General features: G+C 41.3%; 2 protein-coding genes across 2 annotated transcripts in view; one reads left to right on the top strand and one right to left on the bottom strand.

Annotated features, from left to right (window-relative positions):
• Positions 1–20221, top strand: part of LOC309534759 (uncharacterized protein) — a 90612-nt gene that overhangs the window by 15258 nt on the left and 55133 nt on the right. The gene's annotated exons all lie outside the window — the stretch shown is intronic.
• LMO2 (LIM domain only 2) lies at positions 7653–19418 on the bottom strand. The gene is made up of 4 exons (XM_082227228.1): positions 19125–19418; positions 18640–18839; positions 11485–11700; positions 7653–8721 (listed from the first exon to the last, which is right to left on the bottom strand). Exons 2-4 carry the CDS (start codon positions 18678–18680, stop codon positions 8502–8504), a joined length of 477 nt encoding a protein of 158 aa, XP_082083354.1. The 5' UTR covers positions 18681–18839; positions 19125–19418; the 3' UTR covers positions 7653–8501.

Below are 20221 nucleotides of genomic sequence, written 5' to 3'. Positions count from 1 at the left end.
TATTTTCAAATCTGAAAGTTGACAGCTCTGTGCCATCGTGACTGTCCCCGCCCCTGCGCTGGGCATGCCCTGCCCCCAGGATGCACGCCCCGCCCCCGTGGGTGGCGCACCATGCCCCCGGGATGCGCACCAGCCCCGCCCCGCCTGCTATCCTGCCCCCAATGCAGGAGCATGAAGCTCCCCCACTGCCACCCACCCCTAACTCATACAGCTGCTCTAGAAGGAAACCATGGTCAGTAATATCAAAAACTCCTGAGATGAGAATTAACAGGGACATATTCCCCCTGTCTCTCTGCCAACAGAGGTCATCATACAGGGCAACCAAAGCAGTTTCTGTGCCAAAACCGGGCCTAAACCCAGATTGAGATGGATCTAGAAAATCGGTTTCCTCCTAAAGCTCTTGGATTTTATTTTGAATTACTGATCTGGATTTTATTTTGAATTATTGGGGAGGGGGGGACCATAATCTTTTCATTGCTTAGGACCTCTAAATATCTTAATCCAGCCCTGAGCATGTGTCAGATTTGCCCAAGACACCAATTCCATTCCTTCAAGAAAAACTCAGCTGTTTTAGGAGGGAGCCTGTAACTGTGTAATGAAGTAGCTGATAAACCCTAATCTATGAAATGCACATTCAGTGGGCTGCACTTCTCAGAAACTTGGGTAACAACTTGGATTATGTAAAAAGAAGATGTTTTACAGCTGAAGAGCTTTAATGTAAGGGTTAAATAAAATGGTAATCCCAAAATTTGTTGCCTTCCATAGAACACATCTACTTTGGGTGGAATTAATAAAAAAGCTGCTATCGAATGGTTATGATAACTTTTGTTTATGCTATTTTTTAAAGTGGTCTTGCAGTCAGGCCTGAGTGCCAGAATATATTTTTCATAATGTTGGTTCAGCTGTGGAATACATGAAATAATAATGGGCAGATTGCCCTTACCCATGTTGTCATAAATAACCTTTCTCACTACTGATTCCCAGATGCATCTGGATTTGGAGCAAGATTTCCAGGAATGTAGGATGAGATATCTAGACATATTTTAGCCCTAGTATCTTTTATTATGGAAAGTAATTACTGTGTACATCTTATTAACAAACCACAATTCCACCCATTTCTATTCTAAAAGCATGTTAACTCAAAAGTCAGTCCCACTGAGTTCAATGTAACTACTGTAACTCCCAAGTGAGTGAGCTAGAAATTCTCCTTTGAAGTTCACTGATGCCGTGTCTGCTTTCTGTGAGCTCGTATCTATGTAACACATGTTGCCTTTTTTCTTTTAGAGATAGTCAAGTCAAGACTAAGGTGTAAACAAACTGCATGTTGATCGTTTGGCTTTCTAAATCAACAGTATGTGCCTGGCAGAGGTCATATTTACATCCCCAAATCTTTCGCTTTAGTTGCAATCCTAAACATAGGCTGGTCCTGTGGTTCAGCTATGCTGGGCTGATTGTTGTGCCAAGGCTAACACGAGTGTATGAATTTATATACAGTGGTACCTCTGGATGCGAACGGGATCTGTTCCGGAGCCCCATTCGCATCCTGAAGCGGCGATTTGCCATGTCTACGCATGCATGAGCGGTGAAACCCGGAAGTAACGTGTTCCGTTACTTCCAGGTCGCCGCGGAGTGTAACCTGAAAATGCTCAACTGAAGTATATTTAACCCGAGGTATGACTGTACTTCCAACAGCAAAGGAGATAGCATTTGTTTCTACTTTTTAATTTTACTTATTTTACTTATAATTTACTTTTTTATTTTACTAACATAGCAACATTGGCAGCAGACCCCACAGCATCCCTAGCAACTCCCCTGCCATTGATCAGACACAATGTCACATTTCCCATGTGTGCTAAACATCAATAAATGTTCAGTGTCAATCTAGTCTGTACCCCTCCAAAGGCAATTCTTCAGCATACTTACCCCTGTAGCCACAAGTGTCCGAACTTCCCATGTACAGGGAATAGAACCTCATGGTAAGCCAAATGCATCCACCATCCAAATAAGGAAAGAGACCGCTAGTTTGCATTGTTGCTGGCGACTGTCCTTAACCTGCTCTTGTTTTTATTTACTGTGTTTTTTGTGTGTTTAATTTGTTGCATTACATTGACTTTTATGCAGAGGTACCTTGGGTTAAGTACTTAATTCCTTCCGGAGGTCTGTTCTTAACCTGAAACTGTTCTTAACCTGAAGCACCACTTTAGCTGCCGCCGCGCCACTAGAGCACGATTTCTGTTCTCATCCTGAAGTTCTTAACCTGAGGTACTATCTCTGGGTTAGCGGAGTCTGTAACCTGAAGCATATGTAACCTGAGGTACCACTGTATTGTATTTGTATATTACTTTTGTTTTAACTGCCTTGGTGCCTGGTTTCAAAAAGACACAATATAAATTTAAACCATAATAAATTCCAGTCGCAATGTGTTGCCACTTCCATTGCACAGAGCTTACTGGACCATTGTCTCCACACACACACACACACACTTAGCATGTTGAGAACACCAAACACAACTCACTGATGTGAAAGCCGGCTCACAACTTACTGCACACATATGATCTTGCTGATAGTTTAGTGAGAAAATTCAGAACCATTCCAAGAATTTTGCTGCCAGAGTCAAAGGGCAAGATGGTGCCTCCACAATTTTCATGTGCGGAAGCCAACCGGAAAGCTGATTAAGAAGTACTTCCAACACTGATGGTGGAACATCATTTTCTATCACACCTGAGGACAGCAGGCTAGTGTAGGGCACCCAGGGAAAGCCATATGACGTGCTGTTCTGACCCTCAACCCCCCAGCATCCACCACTAAAACAGATTACTCTTTTATTTAGCTGTGAGTCGTGCATTGCAGGTTGGACTAGATGACCCCTGTGATATCTTCCAACTATTCTATTCTATTCTGTTCTATTCTATTCTATTCTTATTAAGTAACTTGCTGATTTGTTTAGATATTTATTAGATAGATTCCTTTTTCCAATGTCACAAAAGTTGATACACGTTGTTTATGTGAAGGCTTAATCTTATGTGAACCTCACCTTAATCTAGGTGGTTACTGAATATGAATGTTAATTAAACAATCTGTGTCTTGAATTTTTGTTAAGTATTGCACTGTATTTTCTTTTTGGCAAAGAGCAGAAGAGAAAATGAGTTGTCCTATTGAATTTCCTCTGCCTACAAATGAACCATCTAATAAAAGAGGAGCAGGGGGTAAACCTACCATAGATGTAGCCAGTAGGTGCCAACTATATTCTAGTTTAGATCTACCAAACTTTTTGCAGATTCTTCTCCAAAGGCATATCTCAGAACTGGCATGAATCTTTCTGGGTGACTGTAATCAACTAGTCACCTTAATGCATAGTTTTCCATTCAAATTTACAGCATGGACAACCTCTGAGTATCCTGGCAGATATTTGAAAGCTACATGGCTCAGAGATGAAATGTTAGCTTACATAGGGTAGATATATTGAAGGAAGGTGATTGAGGAGCAGAGAGACAAAAAGTGTGGCACCCGAGGCCTCCATATCTTGTGAATTTACAGCGCCAGACTGACAGTCGTATAAATGAGTGATGCTGTACGATGTTCTTTTCCAAGCATACTATGGATCTGGCAGAGTGTCTTCAGTTTTCTGCTGATGTGTCCAGAATTCAAATAATTTGATTCCTGGGTATGACAGGATTGGGAGCATAGTATTACCTTGAGAAAAGAGGCAGGAGAGACAGCTATACCCAGCTTTCAATAAAGATATTGCATTAACAGTAGCTTCCTGTTTTACTCATGTCACCAAAAAGTCCATTAAGCTGACATGATATTACCCTTTTTTTTCCAAGGGCACAGAATTAAAAAGTGATACTGCCGGTAATACTCTCATTTTCCAACCATGACATTGAATAATGGAAAAAAAATATTAAATAATGATGTACTTTTCAAATAATGCTGTTGCTGAACACGTCCAAAGAACAATATAATTCAGTATCAAATGTCCCAGTTTTCCAGTTTTATTTTTGTGGATCATGATGCGATCTCTGACGATGTGACATTTCTAAAGACTTTTTAAAAGGAATAGAAGGAAGTGACATTTCCCTCTAATTTCTTAATTGCTTTTCTGGTCTTTTTACAAAAGGAGATCTGCTATCTATTTCTTTTTTTTCACGTTTCAAAACAACTTCTCCAATAATTCACACTCTGTTTTGTAATAAAAACATATGTTAAATAGTGAGGTGCTGTTTTCGAAGCAATCCCAATCCCATCATTCCCTGCTTCTTTCTCCTCTACACCACTGAAGAAGACTCAAGAGACAGCATGTTGGTGGAATGGTTAAATTTATTGAAATATAGTATGAGATCTGCAAATCAAGAGCCAATTATTAAGCGAGGGCTGCTGAGTAGGAATTAGAAAGGACTCAGGCACAATACAGATTGTCTCCGCAACCTCCCAACAGTATAAAGGGGGGAACACCCCACTCGCATCCCCTGGGCATGTCCACTGCTGCATACAGTAGCTTTCTAGCCAAGAATTGGGTGTATCTCCCCAGCTTTTCCTGGTGAGCTTTGAGGTATGTGGAGGCTGAGCATATTCATCATGGCCCCACAACAAAGCATTCACTCTAGTGTGCCTGTCCATCCCTATGGATGCCCCAGAGCCCATCTCAGCCTGTAGCTCAAGGGGTTGACTCTTGTGTGCCCACAGCCTCATAAACCCTCAGGATGGCCTAGTATGTCCTTAAATTGTTCTCCTGCCCCACATGAAACACCCCAGGAGGTGATCACTTCTTTCTCAAGGTAGTCTGAGAAAGGCCAAATTTTCTCCAGAAAAAATTATTTGCTCACCATAACCTCATACTTCATCATTTGAACCTTAACAATGGTCCCATTCATGTGTCTTGTTCAGAGGGTAGCCACAGCACCTCATATTTCTGCAATGGAGGACGGGTGATTTTGTTCGCCAAACTTGGCAGTACAATTTGCCTTGTGTGATCTCATCCCTTGCCATCCTTCCTTATCTAACCTATATTTTATTTTTCTCTGGGGCACATATGTTGGGATATCTGGGCTTTCTTTAGAGATGTGTGGGCAAGATTGCCTGACAGACACTCTTAGATTTTAAAAGGTCAATGAATAGTTGAGCTATTGTGCATTTATATAGGAGCAGCACTGTATATAGGAACAGGACTGCAAAAAATGTAGGACCATGCTGCCTACAATGCTTGCGAGGCCAATTGGGAAATAAATAATAAAAATGAACAAGCAACAACAACAAATCAACCATGAGCCAGGCAGGGGAAGGCAAAAGAAATGAGATGAGAGGCATAATGTCTGATTTGTGAGGAGTCTGTCTGCACAAATTTGGTGGTAAGCCGACAATTCAGCAGGGCTATCTGCCTGTCTTCATATTAGAACAATTATCAATAGCTCAATACCCAGGCCAATTGACAGGTGTTTTTAGAGTAGAAATGAAAGGCTTTAAATTGGTACTGACAGGTATACAACTAGAGTTGGCAAAGCCTTCATGGACAGCCAGAACTACTTTTAGAAAACAGCAGATTTTGCACTTGTGCATAATGTTTTTGTCCATTCTAGGCACTATGTACGTAATATGTGTTAATTATAGATTATCTGTACAGTGGTACCTCGGGTTACATACGCTTCAGGTTACATACGCGTCAGGTTACAAACTCCGCTAACCCAGAAATAGTGCTTCAGGTTAAGAACTTTGCTTCAGGATGAGAACAAAAATTGTGCTCTGGTGGTGCGGCAGCAGCAGGAGGCCCCATTAGCTAAAGTGGTGCTTCAGGTTAAGAACAGTTTCAGGTTAAGAACGGAGCTCCGGAATGAATTAAGTACTTAACCCGAGGTACCACTGTATTAGGCTGAAGTATAACACAGAGATTAATATGGAAGTCCTGTCTGAGGGACTCCTATCCAATCCTGAGGAGGGGAGGCAGTTACTACAGCTTAAACGGCTGTGCCAAAATTTCACTTGGCTGCTCAGCGGCCTATTATCACAAGCATTTTATCAAAACCCATCAGACTTCTGCTTTCTACACTGGATTTATTTTAAATCATTTATAGCCTGCTCTTCTTCACTAAAAACACAGAGCAGCATCCACTAACAATTGTAGAACTCATGCCACTCCCCAAAATTAGGGGGGCTCTAAAGTTTAGTTAAAACCAAAAGTTTTAACTGCTCTCCTAAATAGAAGCTGTGAAGGTCATATTTGGGTCTACTGAGGTAGAGCATTCCAGAGGTAAAGGGGCCACAAACAGAAAATGCCCCTTTGAGCACTGTCACTTTATGGTAGGGATATCAGTGGAAGGCTTCAGTTCTTGGGCAGGTTTATGTGAAGGTTCTGGTATATGTATTATAACAATTCGAGAGAGAGAGAGAGAGAGAGAGAGAGATGGATCATTATCTTTGGTTGTGCTGTACATGAACAAAACCCATTGTAAATAAACTTTCCAATCTTGTGTTTGATTAATCTGTGAGTTTTGCAGCTCAAGTAGATGGTTCACTTTCTTTGCAAATAAATGCTGGCAGGATTGTACCCAGTTTCCTTAAAGCATCTCCAGATAATCAGTGAATGGATGCCTGAACTGTGTTTACTCCCTTAAGTTCCCATATAAAGAAATCAGTAAAATACAGTATACACTCTACATGCAATGAATAAGAGGGGATAGCTATAGCATTATTAAACCCTTTGAGGAGAAGTGAAAGTGTTGAAGGAAATAACACCCAACCTTTAAAGAACTCAAATAATATAAAATAAAAATTTAGGCTAAAATCCTAAACATACTTGTTATGGAGTAAGCCTTACCAAACATAGCCAGTTTTACTTCCAAGTAAGCATGTACAGTGGTACCTCAGGTTACATACGCTTCAGGTTACAGACTCCGCTAACCCAGAAATAGTGCTTCAGGTTAAGAACTTTGCTTCAGGATGAGAACAGAAATCATGCTCCAGCGGCGCAGCGGCAGCAGGAGGCCCCATTAGCTAAAGTGGTGCTTCAGGTTAAGAACAGTTTCAGGTTAAGAACGGACCTCCGGAACGAATTAAGTACTTAACCCGAGGTACCACTGTATCGGGTTGCATTGAAAGGGTTATTGTAACAACAGTGTGTTACTGTGCATGTGGAGAGGATCATCTTTCAAACTCTCCCTGGTTTCATCCTCAAATTGGCAGGAGTAATTCCAGTGACTGCCTCATTTTAGAAATCTTTTTGAAACCTATTACAAACCAACAAAAAATCTCAAGCAGCACAAGTACAGAGGAGAGAGAATTTATGCCACTCATTACCAATCATATCACAGGTAATATTCAATAGCCCACTCGTTACCATTCATATCACTTGATTGACACTCATACCATCACACTGCTTATATGTGGCAGTCACAAAAGCAACAGATGTACTGTCTGTGAGGGGAAATAGCATTTTCTATGGTGATGGTTAGATTTCCATCACACTTGCATTTCTCAGGGTGGCTTACAGAAGATAAAAAAAATAAAACCAACATGTACAAAACATTGCAAATTCAGTGGTTCAGCATCCCTGCAACAAAAGAAATTAGTAACGGTTGGTTGGTTGTGTGTTTGTTGCACTAAAATCTGATTGGCTGGAAAAGTCACTAGTGTAATGAAATAAAAAATAAGGACAGATATCAAACCAGACATTTTTTTAATTAAATCTGCAGGATCTTACTACACACAACAAATTATTAATATTGCCTAAGTTAATAAAATAGCTGGACAATTTTTTTCAATTAACATTTGTATAGAAATGAGTGGTGATATTTCTCACACTCAATGGCAGCGAAAGGCCTATCCTAAGTTCTTGAAATGATTGCTTAACATTGAAGACTGCAGTCTGGCATTAGTCACATGCCATTAAGTCCCACTGACCTCACAAGTACTTAAATGTATAAAATAGAGTGCATCTGATGCAGCATTGCAGAGAAAAGGTTGTACTTTTCATTCTCAAATGGGAAAAACTGGTTACCATGCAAAAAAGAAGCATTCTTTCCACATCCAGAACTGAAAAGAATGGGAGTCCTGTTTTCCTTGCTCCCCTCCCCACCGCCTGACATTATCCCATCTTGCATTAAAGTTGGGAACATGGTCTCAATAGCGTAAACAGAAAGGAAGAAAATACCCCAAACCCATTTCGTTGCACAACCTAGTCTGCAAGTGTCGAAGCCATAATATCGGTTTACATGTCACTACTATATTTCCAGTCAAGAGAACCCATTGTTATTTTATATTGTTTCCCCAGCTTCCACCATCACTTCAGAGAATGTCAGTTTTATCACCAAAGCATGACTGCTAACAGAAATCCACCTGCCTGCTACTGTTCCAGTCCCCAATCTGCAATTGTACATGATGAGGTGCCTGTATATTCCCCCCTTTCCTTAGACAAAGCACATAGATGTTGTGAGTGATAATCTCCTCACCACAGCTAGGTATTTGTGTCACCCATGAGATGGATTTGGAGACCACGAGGCACAAGTGAGCTATATCATCCCATTGATCTTAGTCCACTCATAGATGTCCTGCTCACAGACTATGTCTGAGTTGATGAGAAGGTATCTGTCACCGACACAAAAGTGTTTCTGGCAAGCGGCACACTTGAAGCATTCCAGGTGGTACACTTTGTCTTTTACTCGCATCGTCATCTCATAGGCCCGGATCCGCTTGTCACAGGAGGCACAGAGGCCATCTTGGCCGAAAAGCCTTTAGAGAGGGGGAAAGAAATTCAAGAACCTTCAGGAGTCAGATTATCAAATGTATTTCTAACTGCGTAAAGTACAAGGAATGTTGCTTGTTAATTTGGCTGCGTTTTGTGAAGGCAAAATAGATTTGTGTAAAAGGACACCCAGAAATTTGTGAAGGGAGAAAGGGTAATGGAAAAGGTGAATGAGGATTCTAATGCTCTCATGATGATTGCCAGTTAGTATTTTCTCCCAGTCTGTTGATTGAAATATTGGCTTTGTCTTAATATGGATTTGTAAGCAATCAAGATGCATTTGTAGGTTCTAATAAAAGCATGTTGAAGTTCATAGAACCATTTTAATAAAAATGAATTACAGCGGATTCTGTGAACTGCTAGAAATTCTAGTGCAAATCCAAAAGTTTTATAGGATCCTTTATTTTAGCACAGGCATAGGTAACATGTTACCCTCCCGATAATGTTGGATGACCAATTCCATCAGAACTGGCCAGCATGGCCCATGGTCAAGAGATAATGACAGTTGTAACCCAACAATTTATGGAAGGCACCATGTTGACTAAACCTGTTTTAGCATATTGCAGCCTCATGAAGACACGCCCATAGAGACCACCATTATGGTGCTATGTTTTCAAGGGTTTATCAGTGTAATGTGCAAGATACATATTGATAGCATGTGCTTCCAGATAATTAATTAATTTAGGCTACCGCCTGCTGAATTTGCAAAAATCTAGTTTCATATTCCAGTAGATGATGATATATTGTACTGGGAATCAGAGGCCAATATAAATTTGCAATGTTTTTTGCAATCGCACACATTTCAAAAAGGGCTTGTCAGTTTCCAACGCTGTGCTCATCATACAAAAAGCAAACTGCTTGGTTTTTGGAATACAGTACAATCCCTAGAAAGAAAACTGTCTTCATTTCCCTGGCCTTCCAGGAGATGTCACTGTTCATTGCTTCCTAGTCACTGTAACAATTGCTACATATGGATTCTTTCTTTTTTTTTAAGGTGGCACTAAAGAACCACCTTGGAACGCATCACTTGTGATAGTGGATTAAAATGAGGAAGAGGGACTGTTTTAAAACAGACACACACACACACACACACACACACACACACACACACACAGGTTCCAGGCAATGTAGGCTTTTACATTTGAATTACAGATGTGGGAAATGCCAAAGCCAATTTAACGGCCTGTGTCTATGAAATTCTTCATTAGCAGACACAGATAATTAACACATTATGCTGTGAAAAGATGGAACACATCCAATTACAAGGCACAGAAAATGCATTAATTTAACAGCCCATATTTTCTGCCATTACAGTGAGAAAATATTCAGCTAGTGGAAATAGGGCTGAATTCTTTTCAGGATGTTGCACGTACACTGGTGATTTACTGCATATTATTACTTTACGCAAATGCAGTCCTACTCAAGCAAAACTGCTACTAGAAAAAGCTCTGAAGTGGGATGATTGGGTAGGTTAGCACTTTATTCCTCCCCATTGCCCACCGACACACACACCCCTGTGAATTTTTGAGGATGCTAAATACATCTAGCTATAAATAAAGTGTTTCTCCCCCCTCATGGCTTCATGGAATCACACATATGAAGTACAAAAGAGATGGCAAACAATCAAGATCCTTGATTTGTAGAAGAACATAGTTATTCTTTTATTCACAACTAATGGGGGGGTTGTTGATGCTATTTTTAAAAGTAGAAAATGTAGACAGGATCCTAAGAAAAATTAACTGTGTGTACATAGTGTCTTATGAATAGTGATGGAAGGATCCATCAATTCCAATTTTCTTAGTTCCTGATTTTTCCAATCTTAATTCCAATTTCCCACCTTTCTGCAGCAATTTGTGACTTTTTTAATTACAAAAAAAATCTTCATGTAAATTATTCAGCATTTTAGAGTATTTTTTTCCTAATAAACATATTTTGTATGCACACATTTTTGCGAGCAAGTTCTTCTCATATAGTGCATACACATACACACACACGTTTTTCAGTTATATTTTCAGTTAAATATTCATTTTTGGCACATTTCCCCCTAATGTATGCATTTTTGCACACATTTTTTGGTTAGATAACTGCATCACAAAATTTGGAGAAGTGTGAATTTTAAAGAATGGCTGTGCTTGAATTCTCATATTGTTCCGGAAAGTGTGGAATTTGATAAATTTGACTTTAAATATGAATGCAACTGACTTTCTCCCCCATCCATAGTTATGGACACTAGTTTTACATCTCTTTACAGTTCATTCAGCCCAAGGTTACACCCACTTCAGGAAAAGCACATGTTTTAAGTGCCTGATTTTAAACCTTTGGAATGGTAACGTGCCTACCTGTGATGCAGGCATAGTTCTTCCTCCCTTCCCCTTACCATGCCATACTGTGTCTCAAATATCAGTAGTCAGCCTACAAAGTGGAGCCTTGCATAAGACTGGACAGCAATTTGTGGAGAAGGTTCTTGTGAGCCTGAAGTTCTCCCCACCTCCTCATTTTAACTGACAAGGAACTTATCCAGACTTGGCTTTGAGACTAGTCAGTTTCCAACTACTGTGTCTTAGACCTCTTCTGTGCAGACTGAGCCCAGATCTTGCACTAGAGTTTTGAGCATAGACCTACCTTCATTTTTAAAAGGAAGGAAGGACAGAAGGAAGGAAGGAAGGAAGGAAGGAAGGAAGGAAGGAAGGAAGGAAGGAAGGAAGGAAGGAAGGAAGGAAGGGTGGGTTATGTTATGGTGGCTGGTATACCTGAGATAGTCTCTTCGGCACAGTTTCCTGCCCAGTTTATAATATAGCCGCCTTCCCACTTCTCCAAGTCTGCACCCGCATAAGTCACAGCTAAGGCAGTCTTCATGCCAGTACTGGTCGATGGCTTTCAGGAAGTAACGGTCCCCAATGTTCTGCTGGCAACCTCCACATGTTAACAGGGAAGGGGGGATTTGGAGCACCTCATCCACTGGCTCCCTGGTGGAAAGAGACAGCCTTTAGAATACACTAATCCAGCCAAACCAACCAACTCAGAGTCTAATCAGAAAATCTTCAGTCTGATTTTTCTCCCGTTGTTAATTTAAATTAATTTTAATTTTATATACCAGTACTACCCTTCATCAGAAGACCACACAGTATTATATGGATGTTATATTCAAACATGACATAATATCCATGCAATACAAAAAGTAAAACAATTACATAAATGCAATTCATAATAAGAAATGTACAGTAAAAGAGACACAATTTCATCTCAGCAATAAACTCTACAACTCAACCCCTGTAGAATACAGAGTTTCCTAACATATGTTATTGTTTGGTTAGGGTTATGCGTACAGGGTTTAAAATCCTGAGAATCTCAGTTTCATCTCTTTACAATAAAGTTTCTGTTCCTTAAGAATGAAAGGTAAGTGTGGAAAAGTAGGAAATGCTTGCAGAAGCCTCACATTCCAGAATGTAAGATCCCCTGTGGTAAATGGACTTGGTGACCTGCATATAGCTAGCAAATGTATGGAGGGAAAGCTCAATTTATATAATTTATACTAATGTAAATTCTAGCCTATTTCAGTGAAAAATCTTGGAATGAATATATATATATATATATATATATATATATATATATATATATATGCAGGTTTTGGTGTCTTCGGGTGTCTTCCCGTGTAAGAGTCGGGGTGTCTGGGCGACGTTTCGACGAGGTCTCACTCGTCATCTTCAGGCTGGTGCTTTCGGCTTCCAAGAAGCCGAAAGCACCAGCCTGAAGATGACGAGTGAGACCTCGTCGAAACGTCGCCCAGACACCCCGACTCTTACACGGGAAGACACCCGAAGACACCAAAACCTGCATTCCTGTACCCGTGAAAATCTACGAAAGCATATATATATATATATATATATATATATATATATATACACAGAATATATATGGTGCCCTAATGTATTTTCTTTTAATTATTGTAATTAATTAATTTTAATTAATTTGCAATACTTAATATACCAACAAAAATGGGAAAAGAAATTGTTTGGATTACTTTTGCTTTGGTCCAAATTCAGTCCAACATCTATTACAAATAATATATACGTACAGCTGTAATTAACACACTGCAAACTTGTGTCGAAAAGGATTCCCCACCCCCACCCCATGAGTCCTGTGGCAATGAATTTGTGGACGCTATAAAGAAAAACTATAAGTAGCCAAATCATTAAGTAATTAATATTTTCTTAAGTCTTTAAGGAAAACCATTGCTATTCAATTTGTTTCCCTTTCCTACTCTGCTATATACATCAATGTTTTCACTGCTGTGATGAATATTTTCAGACATTTTAATAACATTTGTAAAGAATGCCATACAGGTATGATATCTTGACCATCAATATTCATATGACACTTGAATGTGAAGAGTTATTTAGCACCATAGTCTTACAACAACTGTGTGAGACTGGTAACTTTTATCCCCATTTCACAGCTTAACTAGTGTGAGGTACGTTGCCTCGCCTATGTCCATTTAGCAGATCTACTGCTGAGCCAGGACCATGGCTGCAATCCTTTGGACACTTACCTGGGAATAATCCCACTGAACATACCGGGACTAATTTCTGAGTAAGCATGTGCAGAATTGCACTGCATGTCATCAAATGATATGGGGAGTTTTCAAGGACATGTCCTGATAAGTACAGGGTTTCCCCCAGTAGGTTTTCTCTGATATTTATTTTGTTATTTATTTATTGAATTTATACTACACCCTTCCTCCCTAGGGCAGCCGTTGAGGTTGATATTATGTGCGAATGAAGATGAGAAGGCTAGAAAATGAATATAGCCCCATGCTTCAGAATACTGAGTGTTATTAACTACCTCCTCCAATAGGAACCATAGGTATTGAGTGTTGACAGGAGTGGGGCCAAAATGGTGAGAAATAAGATATTGGTGTGCTTAGGAAAACAGAGATTTGCATAATTAATTTAAAAAATAAATAAATTATGGGGCAGTCCCTTAAAAAATGCCCAGCAAGGAATGAGCATGCTCAGTAAACATAAAATGCTGAGTGCAAATTCCAAAAGAAAACAGAGTTATAGAATGCCCTACTTTTCCACCTTATGGCATCCTGGAAGATAGTTTCACTAGCTGGCTGGCACACTGAACCATAACACCTCAATTAGGGCCAATGACATACTTCAACATTTTGCTGTAGGCCCTCCTGCTAAATGCCCAAAGGGAGTCCATACATATCAGTAACTCGTAATAGTTCCTGATTCCAAGGTAGAACAACTCTGTTATTGAGACTCAAGACCTCCTTAAAAGTCACTGTAGCCTAAAAAAATTGGAGTGCACCAGGTTGGAAAGGCTAATTTAAACCAAGGACATTTATCTTTTGCCCCCGCCTGCATAATGAGAGCGCTTTTCAAATGTTATACCTGCACCCTGAACCTGACCGCAGCGTGGGAGATGGTTTTGTGTTAATGGCCCCCACACAGTGGCGTAGCGTGGGTTGTCAGCACCCGGGGCAAGGCAAGTAATTTGCGCCCCCTAACCCGTGGATTTGCGCTCCCTAACCCGTGGATTTGCGCCCCCTAACCCTAACCCCCAGATGTTGCACCTGGTGCGGCCGGCCCCCCCTGCACCCCCCACACTACGCCACTGCCCCCATAGTTAGCTTTGCCCACCTGATTGCCTTATAGCAATGCCTTCCAATAAGCTCATCAAAAGAGTCCACTGTCCAGCTGTAATATTTGAAAAGGGTGCAATGGGCAGAAGTATCTTCAAGGCTTTTTCCCATATGCATTTGTCTGTGGACTGAAATAGGTGTTGTTGTTTTTTGAGTTATTCAGTCCTGTACTAACTTTAGTTTATAGGAAAGAATAAATAGAAAACTCTTTGAGTCTAGGTCCTTATGCCATCAAAATGGCACCATGCATGCATCAGGGGAAGGTATCAGCAGCCTCAGGAAAACCTTTGCAGAAGTCAAAGCATCTTCAAGGAAAAAAACCACTTAGGGCTGTAGGAACCACCTTCCCAAACAATAGGCATGGAATGCTTTCTGTTAGTTGGAATCAGAAGGTCCTGATTGTTAATAATAGTCATCTCTTTTTTTTCCAGAGACTGCTAACAAGAGTAACACCATATACATCTGGGAAGATTCAGCTCCAAATTATTCACTGTAGCATGGTATTATCAAGAAGTAATGCACTTTTCACCCCAGGGAAAAATATTATTTGGGGCTGGGGGCGGGGACAAGGTAAAATAATGACTGGATAAAATAAGAGAGAGGAGAAAAGACATTTCTTAATGTAAATGTATTATCTCCCTGAAAGCTTCTTTGTTCCCTGGATATTCCATTTTGCAATTTCTGTTGGGAATTATTCCCAGCAAAACGCCAGCAGCCTGCACAGTCAGCAACTCACAGCAAGATATTTTAGCACATGTTTAACCTTAAGCTCATAAACATTGCCACGGAGGAAAAATAAAACCCTCACATTTTCAAAGTTAATCACGTGATTTACTGGCTTACATTATGCCTCTTGCTCAAACCATTAACAATGTTCACGGTGTCCTTTTGCCTTTTTGCCCATGACAGTTTTTATGCTAAATAAGTTCATTTGAGTCTCTCTCTCTCACAGACACCACTTATACTACATATGAATGATCATAATGCAGGTTAAGCTTTTGGAACTAAATTCAAATGTACATTCTAGTCAAAGTAGATGCAACATTGGCCTTATAGATCTCTCTAAGTGCAGACCACTTTAAGTCTGTAAAAAGGCCCAGTGGAACTTCTCTCACTTAAAAGTTATGTGACACAGTGTTGCCAACAAGGGATAACTGCAGTGCAGACCTTGGCAAGTCCAAGGTGTTCCCATTTTTGCTACCACATATCTCCCACCAGCAACTCCATAACCCCAAGACAGTTTGGGTGAAATCCTGAGGTAAAAGCCTTCTCTCCACTGCCCCAATCTTCAACAAAATCTTAGTCTACCAGCAGCCATCTAATTTGGCAGCCTCATATTCAACTTTAAAAAAATTAGAAGTGGGCACTTTCCCATCCAGATCACAGTCAGATGCTGACTTCCAGTTGAGGCTCTACGCCTCTGAGGTAGTCTGGGTAGCCATATTCTCTCAGTTGAAGGCAGGCATTTCCTCCTTTCTCAACCAAATCTGTGTGAGGATAAGGCTATGTCTCACCCACCCTGCTCCTGATTTTTCTTTAATCCCTGTTTACCAACTGGTACAATAGATTCCCAAATGCTCACAATAATAACAGCTAAATTCTAAGGCTGCGAGAGGACTTATATGTTACACTCAAGGAATAAGTAAGCTGTGTTACTGTATCTCGCTAAGCTCTCAAAAGCAATCTCACAAGAAAGAAGAATTTAACATAATGAAAAATGATTCAACTCCCTCAAAAACGCTATTCAAAGAAGTAAAACTTCCTCAAGTCACGTTTATCTGAAAAATAAATACGGCTGAATCTTGTCTACGTAAAGCTTGAAAGATGATCAAGTTCTCAAGGCATTTCATACTAATTCTTGATTTGCCGTTATGAAGAAACACCTCCTGATTCCATACCTATATAGCCGTGTGAGTGTGCTACTGAATTATTTCACTATTCACAGCTGCTATTTCTGCGCACAAATCTATTTTAAATGATGTTTTAGCACACTAGTCTTTTATGGAGAATGCTGTCAGTGAAGACAGTAGCAATTTCTGTCAGAAAGAACAGAGTTTTTTCATTGTTATTCATGACTTGTCATGAAAGCAACCATATATTTAAAAATGCATAGGATTGAGAAAAGAGGTGTGGGAGTTCCTGAACCAATACCCAGAAACTATCTCCAAGATATCCTACAAGTCTGCATAAACAGGTACAGGAAGGTTTGGGTTTGCACAACTGTTGTGCAGTTTGGAATGGTTCTTTAAGACCAGTTTCATGTCCTTTTATCCCAAAACAATGAGGGACTTTTACAATAGTGGGAGGAGGAAATGTTCATAATAAACTTTATGTTCTGGAATGCTGTCTGCCATAACGATACACTGAAAATTGGTGTTAGTTGAATCTCAAGCCCCTTCCTTTGCTGGCAGTTTTGAAAGATTGACGGCACAATCCTATACATGTCTACTAAAAATTAAGTCCCACTGAGTTTTCAGAGGATTACTCTTAAGTAAATGGATATATAGGACTGCAACCTAAAATATGAAGAAGGAGCTTTAACATAGCAGGGGGAAATAGGGAATGGAGCAATTGTAGCATATGCACAACGTTTCAGTCAGTACATATGATATATATGTCTCTGTAAAAGTATCTGAAGTGAATGAGGCCAGAAACTGATTCTTACCACACTTAATATAAGAGTAAATTCAACTGAAATTAATATAACCTATTTTTCAGAAAGCAGACAGACTGGTCTGCAAGGCTTTCCAACTCTGATCGAAAACCTATGCACTGTTTTCTGCATGTGGATTCATTTTACAGTATTTCGGTGGTACTTAGAGTGCAATTCTAAACATGTCTATTCAAAAGAAACCCCTATTGAATTCAAGGGTGCTTGGTACATGATAAGAAGGCTTATAATTGCAGCCTTAAGCCTGTATAACCGAGCAGAGAATCACATCCTGTTTTTTTTCTTGATACCTCATGAGAACAACTGACAGATGAATTAAATATACACATATATTTAATTAAGTAGGGACATTAAAAGTATTTTCTTGCTAGAGTACCACAAAGCTACTGTGGTCTAGACAAATAAAATATGACCACCCTAAATAGAGGCATGTAGCTTGAATCCTACATCTGTTTACTCAGAAGTCAGTCCTACCAAGTTCAATGGGACAGGTAAATGCGTAAACTTTAAAAGCCCAGTTCAATGGCAGTGCTAGTGATACAGCAAATTAACCATCTCTGAAATTATGTATATCTGCATTTGTTTGAGAGTACAGTGAGATCTTCATGGTAAAAAGTCTACCAGGAAATCCAAATTTTATACTAACTTAAACATTTATTTATTTTTACTTCTTTAACAGCTAGGGCTGGGGTTGTGAGTGACAGCAACCACTCCCCCCTCTTCTGATCTCGCTTGTGGCTCATGCACAGAAACTCTCTTGCTGGACATTTTGTTCCAAGTTTCAAACCGGTGGTTTGCATTATGAAAATGTGGAAGTTGAGCGCCAGCACACACGCATCTGATAACAACCTTGACCTTTCTAGTCTAATCAGCCAGTGTGTAGCCGGGCAGGGAGGAGAAGAAGAAGAAAGAGAGGGACTGCAGGCAAACTTGGGCTTTTTTACAACGGGAGTCTCCCAGCCCCTATCCCTCTGAAGCCACTTTCATCAGCATCACCTAATCTGCAGGACCTGATGAAAAGGCGTTTGCGACCCTAAATGCCCGCTCCTTTCTCGCCTCCCCACTCCCGCCCTCAGCAGGAGCTGGATAGGAAATCTGGTGGCTCTGGTAATTGGCCTCCAACTCAAAATGGGGAACTTGCCTGTGGCTCTGGGTTTCAGTTACCATCCCTGCAAGTAGCAGGCTGGCTGGCTTAGTGCGAGCTTAATGAGATCTTGCCTAGTCCTTGCTGCACAGTCCATCCGTATTCACAACGTGATCGCGGTACAGGGACTGGATCGGGATGGGGAGAGCGGGGTCTCTGAAACACACCTAGTAACCTGGAGAAAGGAAGATGCAGCCCCCATCGTATTTATTTCTGTCTCTCTCCAAATGGCACTTTCTCTTAAGCCAGCGCTCATAATAATAATAATAATAATAATAGTCATTATTCTCTCTCTATCCCCCCCCCAACAATCCAGCCCCACGGATTGCCCAGAATCCGTCTCCATTCCAAGGCAAAGTTGGCCCTAGCTCTGGAGATGCGAAGCTGGAGGGGACTTGGGGGGGTGAGGGGGCTTACAGGGAGAGGAGGTCACTTACTCGGAGGGCTCGAGGCTTTTCCTTTCGATGGCCGAGGACATTGGCAGCTCCGGGGTCCTTTGTAGTTCGCCGGTGGGTTGGTCTGCGCCGAGATCTGCCCCCACAAAGGCTGCCTGCTCCTGAATGCCTGCTCGCTACCCGCGGCAGAGTGGCACCTCCGCCCCCCTCCCGCTCCCCAAGGACATTCGCAGGATTTCCTCCTGTAGCACCAGAGAGAGAGAGAGAGAGAGAGGTGGGCTGGTGCGTGCTGGATGCTGCTCCTGCGACGATGCCTCTCCTGCAAGCGAGCGCGCCTAGCTAACCCTTAGGATCTAACCTCCCATCCTGGCTGCGCCGACGCTCCTCCTGCTCAGGGGGCGCGAGCGACCGGGGCAGAGAGAGGTTGGAGCTGCTGCCGCTGCTGCCGCCGATTGCTCCGCGCCGCCGTCTCCCGAGCTGTCACTGCTGCTGCTGCGTTGGATCCCGGAGTCTCCTCTGCTGCTTGCCTTAGGTTTGCTGCCTGGGCAGCTCCGGGCGCGCTCGAGAGAGGGGCTCCTGCTCCGCAGAGGCAGCTGCCAGCATCTCCACCAACAGCACCATCCCCATTATAGTCGAAGTTGCTGCTATTATTACCCCACCACTGCTACTACTACTATTATTATTGAAGCTGGCTCCGCGGTCTGTCCTCTCTGGTTTCACATCCTCTTTCCTGCTCACGATTCAAATACAATAGAAGGAAATGACACTTAAAGAGACAGCTGTCTATTTCTTAACTGGGCTCCTGGGGATTCAAGCAAGCCCGAACAGCAGCATCTCTCACGACTGAGTTGGCTCCTTAAAGGGCCAGTCTCTCTCTCTCTCTCTCTCTCTCTCTCTCTCTCTCTCTCTCTCACACACACACACAGGGGGGGGGAAGGCTGGGACTCTGCTTAAAAAAAGGAGTGTGCTGGTGTCTTTTTAATTGAACCATGCAACCATTTGCTAGCAAATCAAGCTAATTGAAAGTTGCCTAATAGGTTAGGTTCAGGTTTAAGTGCCCAGTATTTCATTAACCACAGCACTGCCTGAGGTCAAAAGTGCGTCCGTGGGAGGACACATAAAACTGAAGAAGAATTATCTTCCTACTTCAGATCTCATGAAGCGTATTGAGTTTTGCTGATCATTAAGGCAAGTGCACGGTCATGGATGAACATGGATGACCACTTGGCAAATTCACTGCATGAAAATGAGTGGCAGGCTAGAATAGGAAGCAGTGTTTCTACCTATCATCTATCTACCTATCTTCAAGTTCAAATAGATATACCTTCAAAAGGACGTGGATAAAGGAATGAGCAAACACCTAGGAACAAGTAATGGAAACAGTTCTATCATAATCTTTTCCAGCCTCTCTCAACAACCCCTCTTCAGGCAAGATGATTCACTCACACAGTGAAGTGATCTGCCTTGTTTATAAAATTAAGCTTCCCTGTAAAAGTACAGTCACAGCACCATGTTGGAAGCATGCCTGTCAACTAGATGAGGCTGTCTGCTCTGGTGATTCCAATATAAGTGAAGAAAAAAGACCAAAAGTTGTTAGTGAAAAAATACCAGACAATCTCCTGAT

This window comes from Podarcis vaucheri, assembly GCF_965113315.1.
Source record: "Podarcis vaucheri genome assembly, chromosome: 1".
Lineage (NCBI taxonomy): Eukaryota > Metazoa > Chordata > Lepidosauria > Squamata > Lacertidae > Podarcis > Podarcis vaucheri.
The sequence above is the reverse complement of the archived record's forward strand: the minus strand, read 5'-3'. Positions and strand labels throughout refer to the sequence as shown.

Coding starts and splice junctions, on each gene's coding strand:
- LMO2 (XM_082227228.1), bottom strand. CDS start 18,680: ATGTCCTCGGCCATCGAAAGGAAAAGCCTCGAGCCCTCCGA. Junction 11,701..18,639: donor AAAAGCCTCGAGCCCTCCGA/GTAAGTGACCTC, acceptor TCTTTCCACCAG/GGAGCCAGTGGATGAGGTGC. Junction 8,722..11,484: donor TGCCGAAGAGACTATCTCAG/GTATACCAGCCA, acceptor CCCTCTCTAAAG/GCTTTTCGGCCAAGATGGCC.